General features: G+C 41.9%; 1 protein-coding gene across 1 annotated transcript in view; it reads right to left on the minus strand.

The window, feature by feature from the left end:
• Nucleotides 1-600: 600 nt before the first annotated feature.
• LOC124788692 (UNC93-like protein) overlaps nucleotides 601-25,858 on the minus strand; it is a 471,748-nt gene continuing 446,490 nt past the window's right edge. The window contains exon 8 of the mRNA XM_047255972.1: nucleotides 601-1,129. Coding sequence (XP_047111928.1) covers nucleotides 876-1,129 — 254 coding nt within the window. The 3' untranslated portion in view covers nucleotides 601-875. The remainder of the gene's footprint in view (nucleotides 1,130-25,858) is intronic.

The raw sequence follows: 25,858 nt of genomic DNA on the forward strand, positions 1-25,858 counted from the left end.
TACTATCATGCGGCAGTTTCCTACAACGCCGATAGCAGTATTACGTTGCAGTTCAACTGACTTCTTGTAACATTTTTAAGGTTTATATGTTTGCTAGCCGGCCGCTGTGGCCGAGCGGTTCTAGGCGCTTCAGTCCGGAACAGAGCTGCTGCTACAGTCGCAGGTTCGAATCCTGCCTCGGGCATGGATGTGTCTGGTGTCCATAGGCTAGTTAGGTTTAAGTAGTTCTAAGTCTAGGGGACTGATGACCTCAGATGTTAAGTGCCATAGTGCTTAGAGCCATTTCAATTTGAATATGCTTGCTAATTTGTACAAGACACTTATCCAAGTTTCTGCATGTAAATGAGCACCACAGACTTAACATTTTTCTTCTTTGCCCTTCACTTTTAGCTATCAAGAACATTAAATTCAGGTACTCTACAACTAAAGACAGCTTGTGCTACAAATAAAATATATTTCAAATACTGGTATAATTTTTAGTGGTTCTTGGGCAAATAAACGTTCTAAACGACGTTGTGTTCACATTTTAAATCATGATCAAGTTACCACAACTGATTTTATCCTGTGTGAGTTGCTGACAGGGCACAGTATATCGATCTGTTACGAAAAGAACTAAGTATTTTATTGACAACATCCAGTTATTCATTTAGAGAAGGACATCATTTCCCTACAATGCGTTGTATATAAATACTGACAAAAGACAGTAGACGAGGAGTTTTATCGAAAAAAGCACCGACCAGTCAGCTATTGCTAGGTCTAGAGCGTGTTACCACGTGCACCGTCAGCGTTATTGGGAATAATTGTTGTGCACGTAGGGAAATCACTTCAACAGTGGAGCAGCGCGACTACTGCTGCCAGCACGAGGCTGTGCTGCGTCACAGCTTGGTCCGGGTGAGGGCGCCAGGGGAGGCCCGGCGGCGCGCGCGCGCTTTGCGCCTGTGGCGGCCGACCTCGATGGCGACGTAGCCCGCCATGCCCCACAGCAGCAGGCCCAGCACCACGAACAGCTTGACGTCGGTGCGCAGGTAGGCGCTGTAGCCGTACGCCAGGATGTAGCCCAGCGACTCCCACAGCCGGAAGCTGCTGAACGCCACCTTTTCCTGGCCCGGGAACAGGATGCCGCACAGAGCTGTCAACAGATTGAAGGAAACAGATGAGCGGATGTAATTTTACTTAATATTGTGTTTATACTGGTTGCCGGGGAGGAGGAAAGTTAATTATTAGTATTTTATTCATGATCTCATTCATAAGCAGCTATATCACACTCATAACAGTCGCTCAAGAACGTTATAATTAAGCTTTACTTCATAATCAGAATCGGACTATGTCTCTCCTTGTCCTCAGTCTCGATGATTCGAAGTGATCTGCAATCCTGTGTAAATAAAATGCCTTTGTTTTCTTGCGTTGTGTAGTCAGTCGGTTCAAATGGCTCTGAGCACTATGGGACTTAACTTCTCAGGTCATCAGTCCCCTAGAACTTAGAACTATTTAAACCTAACTAACCTCAGGACATCACACACATCCATGCCCGAGGTAGGATTCGAACCTGCGACCGTAGCGGTCGTGCGGTTCCAGACTGTAGCGCCTTTAACCGCTTGGCCACACCGGCCGGCAGTCAGTCGGGAAACCTCAGATCGAGCGGAAAGTTTACTTTGATAGAGTATAATTATCCGATGAAATAATGGACCTCTTGGATCTAACAATTGCAGGTTCGTTTCCAATTCATCGAAAGTTCCCTTCTGATTACCAACGAAACAACACATCCGTGCAAATTTCCAATTAGAGAATACATATATAATTAAATTCCTTACACATCTTTTATCTAAATGTTCAGTATATATTCTCTTGATTAGCATACAATATATTTCGAATCTCTTTCTTCCAGTAATCTCGATAGCAAAAGTACAATTATTCAATGCGGCTATTCGGGACGGAGAAAATCCTAGAAGTCCCCTCAACAGACACCAGAGAGAATATTACAAAGAGTAATTATGCGCTCATGGAATAGTAATAGTACTGTACTACTTTCCGCATCGATTCTGAGAGTATATAGATGGTCAAGTAGGAAACGTAATTCACTCATAGAATTGCGCAGGGATAATTAGTAGAATATAAAGAGATATTACACGGATGGGTAATGTTATTGCTGAAAAATAAACATACGTTGCGCACTGACAGTCTAGGAAATACAGGGCGATTATAATTAAATTTAAACTTTCAAACCGCTGTAGAAATAACACCACTGGTCAGAATGACGTCAAATTGCAACGGAATATCATCGGAAAAGAGGGAAAACTTATGGCAGAAGAAAAATAAATAGTTACAAAATGTAGCAACAGATGGTGCTGTAAGGATCATAATACTAAGGTTGGGTTGGGTTGTTTGGGAGAAGAGACCAAACAGCAAGGTCATCGGTCTCAACGGATTAGGGAAGGACGGGGAAGGAAGTCGGCCGTGCCCTTTCAGGGGAACCATCCCGGCATTTGCCTGGAGCGCTTTAGGGAAATCTCGGAAAACCTAAATCAAGATGGCCGGACGCGGGATTGAACCGTCTTCCTCCTGAATGCGAGTTCAGTGTGCTAACCACTGCGACAATACTGAGTGGTCCACAAAAATGTATCCACAGTTTAAAAGTCTGTAACTGGCAAACTAATTGACGGAGTTGTCTCATCTTTGGTAGTGTAATAGTTTGTAGTCCCGGCAATCGCCACACAAGCGTTGTATTCCGTTGTTTTGTTTTGTCAGATGACAGACGCGAGATAGTCAGCTGCACCTAGTTACTCGCGTAAACATGACTGGCGCAGGGCTTACATCCGATGAAAGGAAGTCAGTTTTGAAGTGGTATTTTAAGTACGAAAACATTAATGAGGTTCAAGGGCAATGGCGAAATGAGTATCAAACAGAGCCACCGACACGTTTAACGATTCGTCGCATTCGAGACCAATTTGAATCGGAAGGCTGTGTAAGAGATGTACACAAACAAAGGTCTGGACGACCTGTAACAGTAACAAGACCAGCTAACTCTCGTCGCGTGTTACAACAATTCACTCGCTCACCACGGAAGTCTGTGAGACAGTGTGGCCGTGAAACTGGAGTGAGTCGCTAAAGTGTACGGCGAATTTTGAAGACAGCAAAGTGGAAGTGTCACATACCACGACTGCTACACGCAATGAACGAGGACGACCGAGATCGTAGAATGGAGTACTCCGAGTGGTTTACTAAATGGTGCGCAACGATGAAGAGTTTGCAGTGATGATTGTGTAGTCTGATGAGGCACAGTTCAAACTCAATGGTACAGTAAATGCTCACAATTGCATCTACTGGGCCGCCGAAAATCCGAACGTCCATGTAGAAAAAGCAGTGAAATTGCCAGGAGTAAATGTGTGGTGTGGGTTGTCTTACCGGGACTTGATTTGGTCGTTCTTCTTTGACGGCACAGTTACCGGTGAGGTGTACCTTCAGAAGCTTCAGACATCCATTTTACCTGTCATCCGAGGCTTGTATGGAGACTGAAGTGTTTACGTTCAATAAGATAGTGCCCCAGCCCACTACCAGTATCGTGTTAAGGCGTAACTCGACGAAAATCTACCAGGAAGATGGTTAGGTCGTAGAGGTGCTGTGGAGTAGCCAGCACGCTCCCCAGACGTAACTCCTCTGGACTGTCACCTGTGGGGAACACTAAAGGACGTCGTTTATCGACAAAAGCCACGCATATTGGATGAACATCGAGAATCCATCGTACATTCATGTGGAAATATCCAACTCAACACGCTGCAGTCAGTAGTTCGTGCTGCAGTTCGGCGGCATCGTTTGAGTGTGGATGTTAATGGTGACCATTTGATAGCGTGTGGATTTGCCAATATTCGACAATTCTGTGTATTGACGTATCCTGTCAGATGGTAGTGGGCTTCGTGTGTCCACAGAATTTTCCACGGCCAATCACTGTCCACTTCCATGCGAGCAAGAAATTCTGAAGCAAAGGTCTCTCTTGCTGGTAGGTCAATAGGAAGCAACTCGTGCACATGGATAATTTTGAATGGATAGCGAAAATGATGTTTTGTAGGATTTTGCGCACCGTGCTCTGGGATATGTCCAATGTTCGGTCAATTCACCGTGCACTGCGCTTTTGCGCACCACCACTCGTCTCCTCCTGCACTGCTGTGGCCACTGCTTCCACTGACGTCCAATCAATTCGTTTCCTCCCTGTGCCAAGTTGCACACCAAAAGAACCCGTTTTTTCGGATTTCCGAATCATTTTCTCCAGACCTACGGCAGTCATCGGACCACGCCTTTTTTGAAACTCTTCAGTATTCGGAACATCTGCAGAGCGACATGTGCACAGTCATCATTCTTGTAATACAGCTTTACAAGCAGAGCGCGATCCTGCGTTGAGACAGGCATGGCGAACGTTGCAGACGCGAAAGGAGGAAAAGCCATGTACCCGGCGTGTTTATACCAACATCAATGGATCGTATGAATGACAGTTGTTTTCATTTACGTATTCTGACACATACAGGGCCATCTATTGATCAATTTTCACACTATCTTTTTCGTTCTGTTATATGTTTTTTCCCCTTCTCCGACAATATTCCGTTGCAATTTGACGTCATTCCCACTAGTGGTGTTATTTCTACAGCGTTGTGAAAGTTTAATTATAATCACAGTGTACTTGTCATTTATGCTTTAACTAGCCAAAAGTAATGAGAAGGCACTCTGAAACAAGTCGCCCTTCGGTTGCACAAGCCTTTGTGGTAGATTTGTCTCAATATACATCCCACACGCAAATCGACGGCGGAAACACAGCCGACTGTCGCTCGCCACGTGTGGGTCTACAGAAGCTACGTGACGTCCGTTCGGTAAATACGAGTACTTGTGGTCGTCATACGATTGGAATCACTGCTTCTGCGATTTGGAAGACCCACTCTACATATTGCTAACTTTGTTTATATTCTCCGACATGTACCGATTACCACCCACGTTCAAAGTCGGACAACGCGTTACATATTCTCATGTTCGTTACACATCAGCCTGTAAACGACTGCTCAAATGCCCTGGCCACATTCGCACGTAGCCTACATCGGATTCAGCTGCAACGGCTCGCAACATACGAGGCAAATCTTCAAAAGGGTTAATCCTTCTCGTGACTTCTGGTCACGCAGTTTATTTTATGGTACATAACGATATTCAAACTTAGTACATATTTTCGTCAACATGTGATTTCAACCGTCGTTTTGAAATATGTTACACAGATGTTAGACAAAATGTGAAGGCCATCCTATGCGAGAAGGCATTACCATCGTTCTGCCAACGGCCTTGTCGAAGAGGTCGGAAAAGCGGATGGAGTTCCAGGGCAACCTCTTGCCCTTTGCGGTGGAAAACTTCCCCTACAAGGCGGAGGAATCAGCAATCATTGACGGCTTGAGGATGCAGAAGGCAATGGAAATAACTCCGTCAAAGACACATCAGGTGTATCCACAGGACATGTGGTTAGTAAATAAAAAAGTGTCTTGATGCTCTCTCCATTGGAAAAAGGTTCCGGATTAGATATCTGGAGAGGACTGCCAAGGCAGAGGTGACCATGAAAGTGTAAATTGATACGAGTCAGAGCGTGGAATGTCAGAAGTTGGAACTTGTTAGGGAAGCTAGAATATCTGGTAATATGGAGATGGCGGGGGCTTTCAGTGAAGTGTAATGGAAAGAAGAAACGGAATTCTCGTCAGACGAAAACAGGGTAATATCAACAGCAGCAGAAAACGGTGTAAAAGGAGTTGAATTTATTATGAATAGGAAAGTACAGTGGAGAGTAAGATACTGTGAACAGTTCAGTGATGGGGGCTGTTCTCGTCATAATCCAAAGCAAACCAATGCCAAGAATAATAATTCAGTTTTACATACCGACCTCACAAGCAGAAGATTAAAAGATTGCCTACCTCTATGCTGAATGTATTGGTTGAAGGTGCGACTAACGTTATCCGTTGCCTTTCTTCAGTTATTTCATAAGTCATTTAAAGTCGGACCATTGACAATAATTAAGCAGGCTCATAGTACCATAGCCTCAGTGTAAATCAAGAGAAAAAAATCTTCTCTCAACAACTGTCACAGGATAGTACAGAGACAATAGTGAAGGCATAAACAAACTGCTTCAAGCACCTGTAGCCAAATCTAAAGAAAAATAAATTTCAATAACAGTCTTTCGTAAAATTAGAAGCAAGTGCGGTATCATTAGGAGTGCGATTATAATTCCACTGTCAAACGCAGAGGAGATAGGTAGAAAAAGAATACTGAAGGCATCTCCAAGGGGAAGAACTATAGGTAGAAAAAGAATACTGAAGGCATCTCCGAGGGGAGGAACTGCCTAATTACGTGCAAGAAGACCGAATCGGACGGTATGGAAGACACAGGACATCCATTATTGTCAGAGTTTTGTACAACGTTAGAAGACTTCATACCACAAAAGGTAGAAGGAACAGATAACATTTTTTAGGAATTACTTAAATCAGTGGGGAAAGTGGTATGCAAACGACTATTCAATGTGCACAGCCTATGAGATTGGAGACACTTGTCTGAAATTCGAAAAAAATATCATCAAAACAATACCTAAGTAGCAATGGCAGGTAAGTGCGATAATTATCGCACAATCAACATAATAGCTCACTCATTCCAATTGCTGACAGGAATAATATATAGAAGAATGGAAAAGGAAATTTATGAGCTGTTGGCTGACCATCAGTTGGCTTTAGGAAACATAAAGGCACCAGGAATGCAGTTCTGACATTGTGACAAAATGGAACCAAGACTTAAGGGCAATCGCACCACATTCACAGGAAACTTGATATTCTCTGCACACTCTGAATTAAATGCTGTTATAACGTAAATGTCCAAAGAATGCTGCATGTTTATAACTAGTGAAGGCCACAAATGATAATATAAAAAAATCTTTTTATGCGTTCTGAGGTAATCTCCGGTGTTCTGTATAGCTATATTTTTAATCGCAGTCGCAGGTCTCACAGTACTGGCGAGTTTCGCTCGTAACACAAACATAGTTACGTTGGGATGACAGAAGTCGTGGAATAGCGACATGCAGATACACAGATGTCGGTAGTATCCCACACACAAGGTACAAAAGGTAGCACTTCGGTTGAGCTGTCATTTGTACTGAGGCGATTCATGTGAAAAGGTGTTCAACGTGATTATGATCGCACGACGGGAATTAACAGACGGTGAACGCGCAGTGGAACATTCTGTTTCTGAAATCGGTAAAGAATACAATGTTCCGTCGTCCACGGTGTCAAGAGTGTGCAGAGAATATCAAGTGTCAGGCCCTACCCCTCACCACGGAAAACGCAGTGGGCCACGGCCTTCACTTGACGATAGGGAACAGTGGCGTTTGCTTAGAGTTGTCAATGCTAACAGACAAGCAACACTGTGTGAAATGACCGCAGTAACCAATGTGGCGTCATCACTGATACATATCGCTATTCCATGACTTCTGTCATCCCAGCCTAACTATATCTGTGTTACGAACGACACTCGCCAATATTGTGAGATCTGCGATTAAAAACATAGCTATACGGAACACCAGAGATTACCTCAGATATTTTTTGGACATCATCGTTTGTGGCCTTTGCTAGTTTTAAACATGCAGCATTCTTTGGACATTTACGCTATAATAGCATTTAATTCAGGCGGTTTACATCCCATTGACACATCTTGCTGTCCACTGGTCACCTCCTGGGGGCTCACAGTTCTTTCGTGAGTTCTTGCATGGCGCACGCGGGGCCTGAGCTATTGCAACTCATTCTTCCTTCCCAGGTTGCGTTTCCTTATTTCCTTCCCTGTGCCTCTCCATTCTCGTCCCCACTCCTCCCTCTGTGCTTCCTCCTTACCCCTACCCCCCCTCCCTCTCGGAGTCGACCTGGGTGTCTTCGTGGTATCCTGCATTCCTTGCAATTTTGTTCCGTTTGCCATATATCTCTGATACTTTTTTTCGCGTTTTTGTTCCATATTTCGGGTTTGACTTCCATTTCTAAATTTTCTCTCTGTGGGAAATATTAGGTTGACCCATGGTTTTTTACTCTGCAATTCGGACCCCCTCCCCCCCCCCCCCCCAATCACAATGATCCATATTTTGCTGGACTGCCGCTCCCCCTTTTGAACCTCAACACTAAATATGCCTTGACCCCATTCCTTGTTTCGAGTGTTAGCGGACGACCGTCGCATGGTTACGTCTGTCCTCGGTTTTCCTCGCGAAAATGGTCTGTACTCTCACGTATGATTTCTTCAAATTTCCAGTGGAATTTGACGCCCTCATCTACCGCAGGCGTTGGTTATGGGGACCTTGACCTTGCCTCCACACCAGTCTGGTTGCTACCGCTTATTCCCTACTTTTTTCTGGTCTGTTGTGCTGTTTTGTTCCCCCTTGTCTTGTGTCTTCTTCCCCTGGTGTCGTTCCGCTAGTATCGTGATAATGCTATGGTGTTGGTATCGCGATGGTTCGGTTGTAGTGATGGTGCTCCACCGTGCGTAGCGTTTCTGGGCACCCATGCTCTCCCCGTTTCCACCCACCACCCTCCTGTTCTTTCCTCTTCCTGCTGTCCTGAAGTCCCTTTTCACTCTTTGTTTGCACATTATCTCTTCCCCTTGACTGGACTCTGCTGTTTTTGCTGTTCCATCCTTGAGTTCTGCCAACCCCAAATCAACCAACCAGTCCACTGGTCTACAGTGGAACTCCCTCCTAACACTCTACACAGTCAGTTCCACTGCTGCCAACGCTAGAAATACAGAAGACCTTTACTTATATACGCTCTCTACCCCTACTTAAGAAGTCGCTCGGTCAGGAGCAGGTTCGTAACGTTATTGAAAATAAATTTTGCTCGTATGCGAGTGTAGTGGTCTCACCACACTTATTGCGTATGTCAAAACGCAACGTATACGCAATTCATCATTTTCTTTCTTTTAATATCTGTTAACACAGATACGTCTTCCACAACATTAGGGATACCGTGAGAAAATGCAACAATAAGAGAGAAATATTCTGGTCCTGTCACTGCGAATACACATTAGCCAGCCAAGCTACGCCTTTGTGTGAGAGGAATTCATTTGATGTTTATGGAAGGTCGCCGAGCATACGGAGAAACATCTCGCAAAGGACGTTTAAGTTAAATACACTGAAGAGCCAAAGAAACTGGTTCACCTGCCTAGTGTCGTGTAGAGCGCCCGCGAGCACGTAGAAGTGCCGCAGCACGACGTGGTATCGACTCCAACTGCACACGCCCCATACCATCACAGAGCCTCCACCAGCTTGACAAGTCCCCTGCTGACATGCAGGGTTCATGGATTTATGAAGCTGTCTCCATACCCGTAAACATCCATCCTCTCGGTACAATTTGAAACGAGGCTCGTCCGGCCAGGCAAAATGTTTCCAGTCATCAACAGTCAGCTCCGAGAGCCCATATCGATAATGTTTCGTTGAGTCGTTCGTACGCTGACACTTGTTGATGGCCCAGAAATTTGTGGAAGGGTTGCACTTCTGTCACTTTCAACGATTTTCTTCAGTCGTCACCAGTGCTGATCTTGCAGAATCTTTTTCCGGAGATTTGATGTTTTAGCCGCTTCCTGATATTCACGGTACACTCGTGAAATGGTCATACGGGAAAATACTTCATCGCTACCTCGGAGATGCTATGTCCCATCGCTCGTGCGCCGACTGTAACACCACGTTCAAGTTCACTTAAATCTTGATAACCTGCCATCGTAGCAGCAGTAACCAATCTAACAACTGCGCCAGGCACTTGTTGTCTTTTATAGGCGTTCCGATCGCAGTGCCGTATTCTGCCTGTTTGCATGTCTCTGTGTTTGAATACTCAGGTTTTACCGGTTTCTTTGGCGCTTCAGTGTATAATGAAGCTGGCACTAGTCTTCAACATGTTGCTGATGTTGTTTGCTAGTCTTTCAGTTGAAAGATTCCTACCACACGGAAACTACAACTGTCAAATGTTTTTACATGTTTCAAGAACTTGCGTTTCAAGTCCTAAAACTGTAATTTGCAGCTAGTCGTCTCAACAAAAAGTATCGCTAATGCCTTCAGAGCCTCTCTCTCTCTCTTTTTCCCTTTTTTTAAATTGATTAAGTTTTTACATACCAACATGGCTCTGCACTTCATTTCAGTCATTTGCTGATCTGCATGAGTGAAAAAGGATGAAACAGCTCTGTACAGACTATCTAAATGCAACATTTTACGACACCAGTTTCTGGAGTGTGCAGGAGTGTGTAGTTGCAGATAAAATTTACGCTGGGACCGAACGCTGTAAAACGATCTCTCTCGCACAGTTTTAAAGTTGAAAAAGCTCGCAGAGCCCTTTTTCAAGCAGCTAATGCGATTAGGTAAGCTAAGCGGCGCAGTGCATGCGTTGCGATGTACCAGTAGAGGATAAAACCCTTTTTAAGTTTATCAAGAGCCGTGAAATATTGAATTAACGTTTTTCTCCGTTAGGAGCTGCGCGTATTTCTTTCATTCTTCGTATCTTCTCTTTCTCGGTGGAACGTATTTTCATATGCTGCCTCAGAGTTTATAGTTCGCAAGTTCGCTAACACCGAATTCACATCTCCTCTGCGTAGCACTTCTAGTGGTAAGGTATTTGTTTCTCCCGCAAGGGAATCCACTGACAGACGACTTTTGTCTTTTAGTTTTCATTCGTCTGCATAAATATTACATCATACTGTAGGTACAGACTGTTTCATGCCAGAGAATGTTTTATACACCAAAAAAACATTACGAGCACATCGATGACTCATAATTAACGAAATCAGTTTTTGCATTGCAAGCGCGTACAGTTCAGTAGCAGTATGTGTGTTTACCGGTTTCTCAAAATATTACTTAGGTAAATTCGTCCAGTTTAATTGGAGTATAATACTCCACTGTTTGTTCCCAACTGATTTACGAATTTGACGGAATAAGACACTAATCATAACGAGGCTCCTGCGTAGTTGTTAATGCAGTACACATTTAAAAATTTTTTAGATATATAAGTTTTGCTGGTTGTAACAGCTTGGTAGGACCTACAGGGAGTTGACAAATCCTGCGAGTTACCGAGTTGGACGAACTTCGGCGTGCCTCTAGGAGACACATTCTCATCATCAGCTGTTATGTGGTCCTTGGTTCTGAACAGTGATATCATTTGTGGCAAAGTCGAGCAGGTTGGCGGGGCAAGAGGCTGGTTATCTGGTGTTAGTTTCCGAACAGGACGGTTTGCCTTATGGAGAAGAAACTAACTTCGTCAAGTGGCTAGTGTGTACTAAGGGAAGAGGGGCGTCATAGTGTAGTTCAGTGATCGCCAAACCTGCGAAGTTTCTGAACTACGGTACCGTTCTTAAAGTCTACTGCAAGCTGCCGAAAGAAACGACGACAGAGATAAGAACTTTTTAAAAAATCTTGCATTTGTTTATTCCTTATTAACTTAAATCTACAATTCCAGTAAATATGAAATAAATTCTAATTGAATTGCATGGAAGCAAAAGAAATTGAAACTGAATTGTATGTAAGAAAGAAACTGAAATGTAGTAAATAATAAACGACAGGTGTAAGAACAAATAATTTGTCAGAGTTACTAACATTATTGAGAAGAATGACACTCTTTTCTGTCATCAACATGGTTTTTTATGTTGGGAGAATAGGTACTGTTTGCCACTTGAAAATAGTTGTCCAAATGTTCATAAGACAGTCTGCTTCTGCTTCGGAACTTTTTTTTTAAGTTTCGTAATGAATAAGAAAATCTCACACAGATATGTGCAGCTTGACATTGCGTTCACTTTGAGACCAACCTCGACGAAAATTGGATAGGTTTCTTTGCCAACAAGAAGTCAAGTATCGTTAGAGCTTGAATAAAGAAATTTTAAGGATAAGTAATTTCGAAAGTCAATCAGTTTCAACTGCATTGCGTTATTGTCTTCTAGAAAATCAAAATTCTCCAAGGTACAAATAGAGAACTCTTCAATATCAATTTATGTAAAACTGGATTTGACAAACTGTGCAAAAATTGAAATACTTTTGAAATTTTGGAACTTCTCCACTCTGAGAGAACAGGTTTACTGTTTTAAGAATGCTTACCAAAGATTAGTTTCAAGCGTACAAAGTGTTCGTATTCACCTTTGTGGATATTTTTTCTCATAGTTCCATCTTTTATCAGAATGAAGTAACATTTAAAATTGTTCCGCCAATACCTTTATCCTCGCCTTAAAGCTGCAATCTGAAGATATTTAGGTTTTTGGGAATGTCTGCGAGAAAAGCAAAATCCTGGTGCCAAACCAGAACTTCTCTAAGGCAGGAACATCTATTTAAAACATTGTAAAACTCTGCTTTTACTAAACCAACGAACGTCCGTATGAAGCAGTAAATAACCATACTGACAATCTAGTTCATGCCTATGAATTACTTGTTTTCTAATTTTGTTCACTACTTTTATGACCGTTACATCACGCAATTCATGCTTAAAAACTTCCCACTTGTTGACTGCTGTGGGTTTATGTAGTGGTAAGACAGAAATTTCGAAAAGCTATTGTCTTTATGACACAAAGCTCTGAATCCATTCTCTTTGCCAACCATCGCAGACCTCCATCACTTGCTAAGTCCACCAACTTCTTTACAGGAAATTTTTCAAAATTAATAACATCGTTAACCCCTAAAAATATGTTCTGTTCTGTAGTACATTGTTTAGTGGTATAATCTTTACCAGTTGTTCTCTTTTTCTGGACATTTGTCAAAAGCTTTTCTGACAAACTGGGGCAACTGAGCTGCATAAACTATATCAGTCGATTCGTCAAGTTGTTGGAAAAATTGCTGGAGCGATCGAAGTCTGTTTTAAGTTGCGAAGTGACGTCAGAACTCATAACCTCAACCCTGCTCAGCACTGTATATGCAGAAAGCTGTACAGATTTAATATCAGTCACTACCCCAGTTTCATTCTTGAAACTAACAAATAATAAACATGCTGCTTCCAAAAAAATGCATTTTTGATAAATTCGCTTTCTTCGTACAGTGTTTGATCCTGTGGAATAATTTTTGAAACTCGTAATGATCGTAATGACACCTCGGTTGCTGGTTTGTGGGGGGGGGGGGGGGGGGGAGAGGGGGTGGAAAATTTATTCTATTTGTTGCCGTTGTCAACACAGGCTCTCTAACTACAATGTTGGCAACCAGAAAGTGATTAGCAAAAACGTGATGCCTGTAATTAAAGTTCATTGTGCCCATTGTGATGGAGAAATAACGTTATTGAACATTGATGTCCATTACGCTGAGGATTTAGGATGATGTTTGGGATTCATAGAAAATGCAGTTTACTACAACAATTTTCACTATATTCTAAAAACGATAAAGCGTAAAGTTTGAGACAAATGTTTACCCAAGCAATGCTCCTATCAGCTATTATACTATCAGAGGTGTTAAGAGTCTATTGCGTGGATCCTATTATCCCTAGATAACGGAACTGTTCAATAAACGTTATCGATGTAAATGTTCAAAGTGAATGCTCGCCAAAATTTGATGTTAATTCTCATCAAATGCCACGCTAGTAATGGTAGAAGGTCTGTCCTGCGGCGACAAGTGAAAATACGACATGCGCAAACTGAGAATGAATCACAGAGGTCGTTCCACAATTAACACTTTACCACAATGCGAACTCATTGTTATGTGCATACCGAGTTATGTAATACGGCATCCAACGCTGTTCCTTGCAACTGCACAGACGCGACGCTGCTTCCGACACGGAGTGTGCGCTGATACGAATCTAGAAGAGAACTGGGGCCTGGCTCTAGCTCGCAGCGCTCTTATTTATATAACCGCGGTGCGGACCGCCGAAGGCGTAGCCTACAACATTAGCCTTCCTGACTAGCCGCTGGGGCCAACAGATCACCACTTCAAGTTACTAAATAATTAATTGCTTCATTCGCTGAAGGCCAATGAAGCTCTCAAATTAATTGTGCTATTAGCGCACAGGTAAGTATCTGTAACAAATTTCTGATGTGGCTAAGTTAAATACTTTTGGCGAGAGAATTATTTTAGTTGCACAGCACGCAATAGATGAGCTCTGAACTGAGAGACGCTACAGCTATAGTTTTATAGCTACCTTTTGGAAACTTCTCACATCTTTGTTATTATAGCATATTTCCATTTTACCTAAATGTAAACATCCTAGCTTTATCTAATCACTTACTTAATCTATCTTGCTTCTGTACTTTTAGGACACAAAAACAAAATATCATGATTTTCAACCAAAATATTACTTTGTGAGATCCAGCATGCTGTTTCCATTAAATTACAATGAAACATTTCTAGCTCCTTCCTATTGCACTGATGATTTTTACGTAAAACGTCCAAATTTCGAAAACTGTTAAAGTTACTAAACTAAAACTTAACACATTATTGTTTTAGCATCACTCCTAGCATGCTATTAACTTTTCAGATCATTTACTTTACTTTTAAGATATTGCGGAACATTCGTGACGTCGTAGCTAGTTAGAGCGGACTAAGCTGGCACAAAATGGAAAGCATATGAATTCTATATGGCGTGAGTAGGCTGCTTCCCTACAGGTTTATTCTTGACTCATGGTTTTAAGAAAGTTGATTGTTAAACATTAAATTTGGATTTTAGCTGCCTTACCCTTCCTTTCCTTAGAGCAGAATCCAACTAGGAAATACTTTCCAAGCCCTGAGTTGGACTGTTTTGAACTGATGTTCGACGTTCCCTTTCTTTCCAAGTGATACAATTGCGTAGCGCAGTAAGCGCTCACATTTGTCCTATTTCAGAGTTGACGGGCCCAGTTGACGCATAAAGCTTTGTGTCGTGAGTCATGAAGGGTACACTGGTGGGCATTCCGCTCCGAGAGCCCATATCGATGTTCCGTTGAATGTTTTGCACGCTGACACTTGTTGACGGCTCAGCATTGAAATCTGCAGCAATATGTGGAAGGGATGCACTACTGTCACGTTGAACGATTCTCTTCAGTCATCATTGGTCCCGTTCTTACAGGATCTTTTTCCGGCCGCAGCGATGTTGGAGATTTGTTTTACTTGATTCCTGATATTCACAGTACACTCGTGGAACGGTCGTACGAGAAAATCCCCACTTCATCGCTGCCTCAGAGATGCTATGTCCCATCGCTCGTGCCCCGACTATAACATCACGTTCCAACTCACTTAAATCTTGATAACCTGCCATTGTAGCAGCAGTAACCGATCTAAAAACTGCTCCAAACACTTGTTATTTTATATAGGAGTTGCCGACCGCTACGCTGCATTCTGGCTGTTTGCATATTTCTGTATTTGGATAGGCATGGCTATGCCAGTTTCTTTGGAGCTTCCATGTAGTTCAGTGTTACCATTGGGTAATTTGTTCTTTTTAATGTTGAGGAGCTGTTGGTTGTTGCTATGAAGTTGGCATATGTATTGGGCGCTCAGCTGTATGCCGCTACTTAACACTGTATGCAGGAAATGAGTTGTACACTGGTCATTTGTAAGTAGTTGTGTTATATTGCTTATGGGTTATGCCAGGTACTGTGAAAACGTCAGTTAAGAGTTTTACTTATAGGCGTGTGTACTGAATGTTAATGGATCCTTTTGCAAGCTTTCATTTCAAGGAAGAATTTTGCTGTTGTTACAATGTTGTATATCAGAGGCTACTGTCTCTGGGTTTTTGTAATTTAGATTATGCTTGGGGCGCTAAGTTTTTTTATACAGAGTTATACATTTTGAACTTTTTGACTAGATTTTACTTCCGAGGATAGAGCAACATATGTATGAGACATGGAAATTATTCAAAGAATTAATGACATCGACGTATGAGAGATGACTGAAGGAAGGAAGGATGATTCGGTTTAATAGCTCGTCGATCGCGAGGTCGTTAGGGACCTAGCGTAAGCTCGTTATTGGGGAAATTAACCGAAATATCCCTTTGAAAAGGGCCACCCCGGCGTTACTTCTAAGCGTGTTAGGGAAACAACGTGAAGCTTCAATTGGGATAACCGCGAGAGGATTTGAACCATCGTCCGCCTGAAAGCGAATCCAGCTCCTAGAACAGCGCCATCTCGCTCGGTTGCAAAGACTGCTTTCAAATCGCTGTGAACTTCCGTGCATGTGGCTTCGAACAGCACAGCAATAATATTTGCTCCTGAGAAGGAGAATAAAAGCCAGACAGTCAACAAACTCTTGGTCGTATACCAGCGATTAACAACGCTGTACACTGGTTCCAGATGTCTCGTCGACGGGTACTCTGGCTATTGATGAGGGGCGCAATCGATGTAGACTCTCAGTCACCTGTTGTTGTTGTGGTCTTCAGTCCTGAGACTGGTTTGATGCAGCTCTCCATGCTACTATATCCTGTGCGAGCTTCTTCATCTCCCAGTACCTACTGCAACCTACATCCTTCTGAATCTGCTTAGTGTATTCGTCTCTTGGTCTCCCTCTACGATTTTTACCCTCCACGCTGCCTTCCAGTACTAAATTGGTGATCCCTTGATGCCTGAGAACATGTGCTACCAACCGATCCCTTCTTCTGGTCAAGTTGTGCCACAAACTTCTCTTCTCCCCAATCCTATTCAACACCTCCTCATTAGTTATGTGATCTACCCATCTAATCTTCAGCATTCTTCTGTAGCACCACATTTCGAAAGCTTCTATTTTCTTCTTGTCCAAACTATTTATCGTCCATGTTTCACTTCCATACATGGCTACACTCCATACAAACGCTTTCAGAAATGACTTCCTGACACTTAAATCTATACTCGAAGTTAACAAATTTCTCTTCTTCAGAAACTCTTTCCTTGCCATTACCAGTCCACATTTTATATCCTCTCTACTTCGACCATCATCAGTTATTTTGCTTCCCAAATAGCAAAACTCCTTTACTACCTTAAGTGTCCCATTTCCTAATCCAATTCCCTCAGCATCACCCGACTTAATTCGACTACATTCCATTATCCTCGTTTTGCTTTTGTTGATGTTCGTCCTATATCCTCCTTTCAAGACACTGTCCATTCCGTTCAACCGCTCTTCCAAGTCCTTTGCTGTCTCTGACAGAATTACAATGTCATCGGCGAACCTCAAAGTTTGTATTTCTTCTCCATGGATTTTAATACCTACTCCGAATTTTTCTTTTGTTTCCTTCACTGCTTGCTCAGTATACTAATTGAATAACATCGGGGAGAGGCTACAACCTTGTCTTACTCCCTTCCCAACAACTGCTTCCCTTTGATGTCCCTCGACTCTTATAACTGCCATCTGGTTTCTGTACAAATTGTAAATAGCCCTTCGCTCCCTGTGTTTTACCCCTGCCACCTTTAGAATTTGGAAGAGAGTATTCCACTCAACATTGTCAAAAGCTTTCCCTAAGTCTACAAATGCTAGAAACGTAGGTTTGCCTTTCCTTAATCTTTCTTCTAAGGTAAGTCGTAAGGTCAGTATTGTCTCACGTGTTCCAGTATTTCTACGGATCCAAACTGATCTTCCCCGAGGTCGGCTTCTACTAATTTTTCCATTCGTTTTTAAAGAATTCGTGTTAGTATTTTGCAGCTGTGACTTATTAAACTCATTGTTCGGTAATTTTCACATCTGTCAACACCTGCTTTCTTTGGGATTGGAATTATTATATTCTTCTTGAACTCTGAGGGTATTTCGCCTGTTTCATACATCTTGCTCACCAGATGGTAGAGTTTTGTCAGGACTGGCTTTCCCAAGGCCGTCAGAAGTTCCAATGGAATGTTGTCTACTCCGGGTGCCTTGTTTCGACTCAGGTCTTTCAGTGCTCTGTCAAACTCTTCACGCAGTATCGTATCTCCCATTTCATCTTCATCTACATCCTCTTCCATTTCCATAATATTGTCCTCAAGTACATCGCCCTTGTATAGACCCTCTATATACTCCTTCCACCTATCTGCTTTCCCTTCTTTGCTTAGAACTGGGTTTCCATCTGAGCTCTTGATGTTCATACGTGTGGTTCTGTTATCTCCAGAGGTCTCTTTAATTTCCCTGTAGGCAGTATCTATCTTACCCCTAGTGAGATAAGCCTCTACATCCTTACATTTGTCCTCTAGCCATCCCTGCTTAGCCATTTTGCATTTCCTGTCGATCTCATTTTTGAGACGTTTGTATTCCTTTTTGCCTGCTTCATTTACTGCATTTTTATATTTTCTCCTTTCATCAATTAAATGCAATATTTCCTCTGTTACCCAAGGATTTCTACTAGCCCTCGTCTTTTTACCTACTAGGTCTTCTGCTGCCTTCACTACTTCATCCCTCAAAGCTACCCATTCTTCTTCTACTTTATTTCTTTCCCCCATTCCTGTCAATTGTTCCCTTATGCTCTCCCTGAAACTCTGTACAACCTCTGGTTCATTCAGTTTATCCAGGTCCCATCTCCTTAAATTTCCACCTTTTTGCAGTCTCTTCAGTTGTAATCTACAGGTCATAACCAATAGATTGTGATCAGAGTCCACATCTGCCCCTGGAAATGTCTTACAATTTAAAACCTGATTCCTAAATCTCTGTCTTACCATTATATAATCTATCTGATACCTTTTAGTATCTCCAGGGTTCTTCCATGTATACAACCTTCTTTCATGATTCATAAACCAAGTGTTAACTATGATTAAGTTGTGCTCTGTGCAAAATTCTACCAGGCGACTTCCTCTTTCATTTCTTAGCCCCAATCCATATTCACCTACTACGTTTCCTCCTCTCCCTTTGCCGACTACCGAATTCCAGTCACCCATGACTATTAAATTTTCGTCAACCTTCACTATCTGAATAATTTCTTTTATTTCATCATACATTTCTTCAATTTCTTCGTCATCTGCAGAGCTAGCTGGCATAAAAACTTGTACCACTGTAGTAGGTGTGGACTTCGTATGTATCTTGGCCACAATAATGCGTTCACTATGCTGTTTTTAGTAGCTTACCCGCTTTCCTATTTTCCTATTCATAATTAAACCTACTCCTGCATTACCCCTATTTGATTTTGTGTTTATAACCCTGTAGTCACCTGACCAGAAGTCTTGTTCCTCCTGCCACCGAACTTCACTAATTCCGACTATATCTAACTTTAACCTATCCATTTCCCTTTTTAAATTTTCTAACCTTCCTGTCCGATTAAGTGATCTGACATTCCACGCTCCGATCCGTAGAACGCCAGTTTTCTTTCTCCTGATAACGACATCCTCTTGAGTAGTCCCCGCCCGGAGATCCGAATGGGGGACTATTTTACCTCCGGAATATTTTGCCCAAGAGGACGTCATCATCATTTAATCATACAGTAAAGCTGCAAAAATTACGGCCGTAGTTTCCCCTTGCTTTCAGCCGTTCGCAGTACCAGCACAGCAAGGTCGTTTTGGTTATTGTTACAACGCCAGATCAGTCAATCATCCAGACTGTTGCCCTTGCAACTACTGAAAAGGTTGCTGCCCCTCTTCAAGAACCACACGTTAGTCTGGCCTCTCAACAGATACTCCTCCGTTGTGGTTGCACCTACGGTACGGCCATCTGTATCGCTGAGGCACGCAAGCCTCCCCACCAACGGCAAGGTCCATGGTTCATAGGGGGGCTCAGTCACCTACTCAAATTAATTTGTATCGTGGATCATTCAGTCTCGTCAGGTCCAAAGAGAAGCGACCGGAGCAACTAAGCAGCGAAACTGAACGGCAAACCACTAAAGTAGCGTCAAATTCAGCGCTTTTAGCAGACTGGAAGCTACTCCACGTCTAAATGTACTGATACCGAAAGAAGTGTCGCCATATAGAGGTAAAGGGCTCACATTAATCAGAAAGTGTTGCTAATTCCACCAGCTATCTAATGGTCATCCACATCACCCTAGGTCAGCAGCTACTTCTACAACGGTCGACAGAGTCCTGCATAGCGGCCCGTTGCGCAACACTGCCGGCCCCCGGGGTGGCCACGCCCCACTCCGCGGGCTGATCTCCTCGGGCCCAACGAGATAAACGGGCCCTGCAACGAATTTGTGACGTCTCACTAGTCGCCTTGTCCGCCACTCTTCGCGAACGCTCGGCTACGAGCAGGGCCCGCCGCAAATCATTATTTAACTGAAAAGGCACCTACTAAAGGTCTTAATTATGTCGTGTGCTATCGAGACGTTGCATGAGTTTAAACACGCAGGCAAGAGCTACTAAACTCCTCTGGAATAGTCACTCGCCGGCCGCGGTGGTCGAGCGGTTCTAGGCGCTACAGTCCAGAGCCGCGCTGCTGTTACGGTCGCAGGTTCGAATCCTGCCTCAGGCATGGATGTGTGTGATGTCCTTAGGTTTAAGTAGTAAGTCTAGGGGACTGATGACCTCAGATGGTGAGTCCCATAGTGCTTAGAGCCATTTGAACCAATAGTCACTGGTCGCCGTCAGAGACGGCTACTGGGTCTCGTAAGATCAACAGAGTGTCACGTGCTGTGACGTACGCCCCACGGCCTGTCTTTCTCGTGGCTCTCTGTTCTCCTCACGCGACGCGGCCGCACCGTCGGCCCGCAGCACTGGGCTGCGCAACCCAACCGCAGAGGACGGGCTGGGCAGCCTACCAAATGTACATTTCCCGCTGCGTACCGAGCACTGCCTCTTTCATTGAGAGCTTTACCGAGGGGGGCGGGTAGAGGCTGTTTACACGGATCTGAATGGGGCCGAAATACTTTTTCCATAATAAAATAACTTCGTTTTAAGATACATGCGAAAAAATGATCAACAATATATGCGATGTAATTTCGTGGAACATTATTTGCTGCTAAAAAAAGCACTTAGTTCCAATAATATCTGATCAGATACGTTTGTTTACACTTTGCCTATCTTCATTTTAAGCGAAATATTGGGTTCTTTTCGTATAGATTTCTCGGCCGTTATAAACATGAATTAGGTTTCAACACGCAACAAATCATTTTCGACACATCCGGAATCGAATTCGAAAACTAAATGACTATTAGACTGAAATGACCTCACACTGGCAGTCAGAACTGTTTATTCAGTTCATACAAACAAACAAACAGAAGCAAGAACAAAACTTTTGTCTGTTGATGCGATTGCGTAAAGTAACGGTGTAAGACGTGTATATTTCTATTGTTTATTGTCAAATCACAATTTATGAAAGATGTTTATATTTTATTAATAGGATTAAGTAGGAATAATTAATATTTGTCATGTTCGAAATAATTGTGGTAGCAGGGAATGTCTGCACCAAAGTATTGTTGACAAGAGAGACCGCAAATTGATATAATTTTAAAAAGGGCGGGAGAGGTCGCGTATGGATACATCTTAAGAAAAGAGCGGGAAAGACCGCGCATTGATACATTTTGTAATGGTAGCAGGGATTGTCTGCACCAGAAGGCATTGTTGGCAGGTGAGACCGCACTTTAGCGTTCGTAGGAAGTCAGTAGTAAGCGAGATGTGAAGCGAGTCGGTAGCAGGTCAGAAGCGAGAGGTTGAGAGGAGCGGTGTGCCTGCCAGCCACTAGCTATGATTTACAAGAGATTATAAACGGATGTACAGAGACAACAGCTAACTATTATAATAAGAGGAACTAATATTATTGAATTAATTTTTGGAGAAACTCAAGACTACTGAAGGTATGTTTGCGCATTGCTAGTTGTAAGATTATTGCAAAAAGTAAGTCCCGTTTGAACGTTTGTAAAATCATTTCATTCAGAATATAATAAACTTTTGCCAGCAATATTGCATTTCTAATTATAATCCATCCCAAAAACCATCAACGTAAAACTTTGCAAAAATTTTATTGTTGTCAAGAAAAAGTTTAACTATAAATTACGTAACTTCAGTCAAATTAATTAAAGAATAACGCCAGCTTTGCTATGAAAGAATCACGTCAGCTTTGGTAATAAATACAGCCACTTATTATGACAGCCCACCAGCAGTTAATAGAGCATAGTAAACCAGAGTAAGTATATTCATGTCGCAGTTCGATGTAGCAGTCAGATGGCGAACCAGTAACAGTAAAAAAGGTAAGGAAGAGTTTTGGGTTATGGCAGATAACGACTGAAGGCTACGACATCGACACATTCTATGTTTCGTCGAAATAATCAGAAAATCACTTTTAATAAGCAGCAATTAAATTTGTATGCGAAGATAGAGAAAAAGAATAAATTTCAGAGGGAAGATTTCATTTGTTATTATTAAGCAAGAGATAGAAGTCCTAAGGAAAGGTTTCATAGTTTATTGTAAAAGGGAAGGTTATCAAAAACAAAAGAGGTAGAGAGGAAACAGGAAGGTTTCACATGGCGACATCCAATCTGCAAGACTCTTTAGTGAATCTACTGTGAACATGAATATACTTACTCTGGTTTACTATACTCTATTAACTGATGGTGGGCTGTCATAATATGTGGCTGTATTTATTACCAAAGCTGACGTTATTCTTTAATAGCAAAGCTGACGTTATTCTTTAATTAATTTGACTGAAGTTACGTAATTTATAGTTAAACTTTTTCTTGACAACAATAAAATTTTTGCAAAGTTTTACGTTGATGGTTTTTGGGATGGATTATAATTAGAAATGCAATATTGCTGGCAAAAGTTTATTATATTCTGAATGAAATGATTTTACAAACGTTCAAATGGGACTGGGACTAACTTTTTACAATAAACTTACAACTATCATTGCGCAAACATGAAACATGCCTTCAGTAGTCTTGAGCTTCTCAAAAAAAAAAAAAAAAAAAGTAATAATTCAATAATATTAGTTCCTCTTACGATAATAGTTATATGATGTCTCTGTACATCCGTTTATAATCTCTTGATTTAATAGTTATATGCTGTCTCTGTACATCCGTTTATAATCTCTTGTAAATCATAGCTGGTGGGTGGCAGGCACACCGCTCCTCCCAACCTCTCCCTTCAGACCTGCTACCGACGCTACGAACCTGCTACGAACGCTAAAGTGCGGTCTCTCCTGCCAATAATGCCTTCTGGTGCAGACAATCCCTGCTACCATTACAAAATGTATCAATTCGCGGTCTTTCCCGCTCTTTTCTTAAAATGTATCCATACGCGGTCTCTCCCGCCCTTTTTAAAATTATATCAATTTGCGGTCTCTCTTGTCAACAATACTTTGGTGCAGACATTCCCTGCTACCACAATTATTTCGAACATGACAAATATTAATTATTCCTACTTAATCCTATTAATAAAATATAAAAATCTTTCCTAAATTGTGATTTGACAGTAAACAATAGAAATATACACGTCTTACAACGGGTGATCAAAAAATCAGTAGAAATTTGAAAACTTAATAAACCACGGAATAATGTAGATAGAGAGGTAAAAATTAACACACATGCTTGGAATGACATGGTGTTTATTAAAACAAAAAGAAACCTCCCCATATTGCTAGACGCGTGAAAGATCTCTTGCGCGCGTCGTTTGGTGATGACCGTGTGCTCAGCCGCCACTTTCGTCATGCTTGGCCTCCCAGGTCCCCAGATCTCAGTCCGTCCGATTATTGGCCTTGGGGTTACCTGAAGTCGCAAGTGTATCGAGATCGACCGACATCTCTAGGGATGCTGAAAGACAACATCCGACGCCAATGCCTCACTATAACTCCGGATATGCTTTACAGTGCTGTTCACAACATTATTCCTCGACTACAGCTATTGTTGAGGAATGATGGTGGACATATTGAGCATTTCCTGTAAAGAACAACATCTTTGCTTTGTCTTACTTTGTTATGCTGATTATTGCTATTCTGATCAGATGAAGCGACATCTGTCGGACATTTTTTAAACTTTTGTATTTTTTTGGTTCTAATAAAACTCCATGTCATTCCAAGCATGTGTGTCAATCTGTACTTCTCTATCTACATTATTCCGTGATTGATTCAGTTTTCAAAATTATACTGACTTTCTGATCACCTGGTACATTCCACGCTGCGTACCGAGCACTGGAGCACTGCCTCTTCCAGTGTCCAGTGAGAGCTTTCCCGTGTGTATATGAGGGGGGGAGGAGGAGGGGGGCGGGGGGAAGTTGTTTAAACAGAACTTGAAGGGGCCGAAATAATTTTTCCATATTAAAAGAACTTCGCTTTAAGATACATGCGAAAAATTGATCAACAATATATTCGATACAATTTCTTGAAACATTATTTGCTGCTAAAATATTTGCTTTTAGTTGCTAATACATCTGATTACATACGTTTGTTTACACTTTGCGTATCTCCATTTTAAGCGAAATATTGGGTAACTTTTTTGTAGATTTCTCGGCCGTAATAGGCCTACATGTAAATTTGGTTTCAACACGCAACAAATCATTTTCGACACGTCTAGCATCGAATTCGAAAACTAAATGACCAATATAGTGAAATGTCCTGACACTGGCAGTACTTGAATTTTGCCAAAGTCAGAATTGTTCATTCTGTTCAGACAAACAAAGTTAGAACAAAACTTTTGTGTGGTAATGCGATTGCGTAAAGTAGATTCTGAACACCTAATTTCTCCTAAAACCGGATTAGTGTCATGTCGAACTGTTTTTGTTTCGTCCTAAAAAACCAGTATGGCGTTACGCTCGTTCCATACTACTATTTCGCGTCAACGGATTGTTCAAACTAAGCGTTTTCATGTTTAACGATTTCCGTTGTACTATCTTCAAAACCCGATTTTCGGGGTGCGATAAAACTACAACATCGTGTCCACAATGCAATAATAATTCACAAACAAAGAGTTTCGTTTATCCTGCTGCAATAAATCAAGACGAATTTGACCCTTTGCATAAATGAAAGCTCCTTAATAAACGGATACAATAATCGACAACCCATTTTGAGAGAACATAAAACAAAATATGGTGTGCAAAACTATTTACAACTTATTCCTTCATTTTGAGTCTCTGATATTGGAGTTGCTATGAAGAAAGAGAAGACCATCAACACTATGCGGATCGTTTTCCATAAATCGCTGTAGTTCAACTAATGTTTGAGCCAGATCCAAAAATTCTTCAGCCCCAGTAGCTTCAAATCTCAAGTCTCGTGCACACATGACCACATATCTGTCAGTAATCTTGTCCTGAGCAGATACGGGAAGGCGTTTTTGGTCAACACATCCCAGTTGTTTGTTAGAAATACACGAATGGCGTGAAGTGTCAGAGGAACCTTTAGAGGGCACATAGAGTACACTGCTGTTGTCATCACGATTTGCTATAGGCTTCAACACTGTCCAAATTGAACTTTTGAGATTTGGATCAGGCTCTATGGTTCTGTACTCACCAGCCATTAGTTTTTGTTTTATTTCCCGATTTCTGGAGACACTTTCCTTTCTTTTATAACCACTTCCAATTTCCGCACTTATCTTCTGTAGTAATAAAAACATGAAACTCTGTTAACATAAGGTCAGTATTGTACCGTCAGTTTTATTTGACAAACAATAAGATGAAGTGTCTTTGCAAAACACTAAAATCGAGATTTTATAACTGACTGCCTATGATTTGTTAACTCGTGCAGCATTTGTTTACCTCCATCGTAATACGACTGTTAATAATTGTTTCGGAGCAACAGTACTTCAAAATATCTGTTTTAGTAAGAAGACGGCATAGTATTGCACAACTGCCAGCAGCCTGGTTACAAAAATGAAAAAAAGCGTAAATAGGTTGCATGCATATGGACGAGACCATCAATGTAATTAGGGAAGGCGGTAAAGAAGCCGATGTGAGGAAAAGCGCCAATTAACTAAGAAACAATATGTTGCTAGATATAGAATGGCTGTTTTTTGACGTGTGCTTCAACAAAGACGAACAAAATAGCCGTATGCTCCTTTGGATTATACTCTAAAGTAAGACTAGAAGGTTTCACACGTAAAACGGTTGTTCATGGGTACGGACACAGAGA

The sequence above is a fragment of the Schistocerca piceifrons genome, chromosome 3 (genome assembly GCF_021461385.2).
Source record: "Schistocerca piceifrons isolate TAMUIC-IGC-003096 chromosome 3, iqSchPice1.1, whole genome shotgun sequence".
NCBI classification, from domain to species: domain Eukaryota; kingdom Metazoa; phylum Arthropoda; class Insecta; order Orthoptera; family Acrididae; genus Schistocerca; species Schistocerca piceifrons.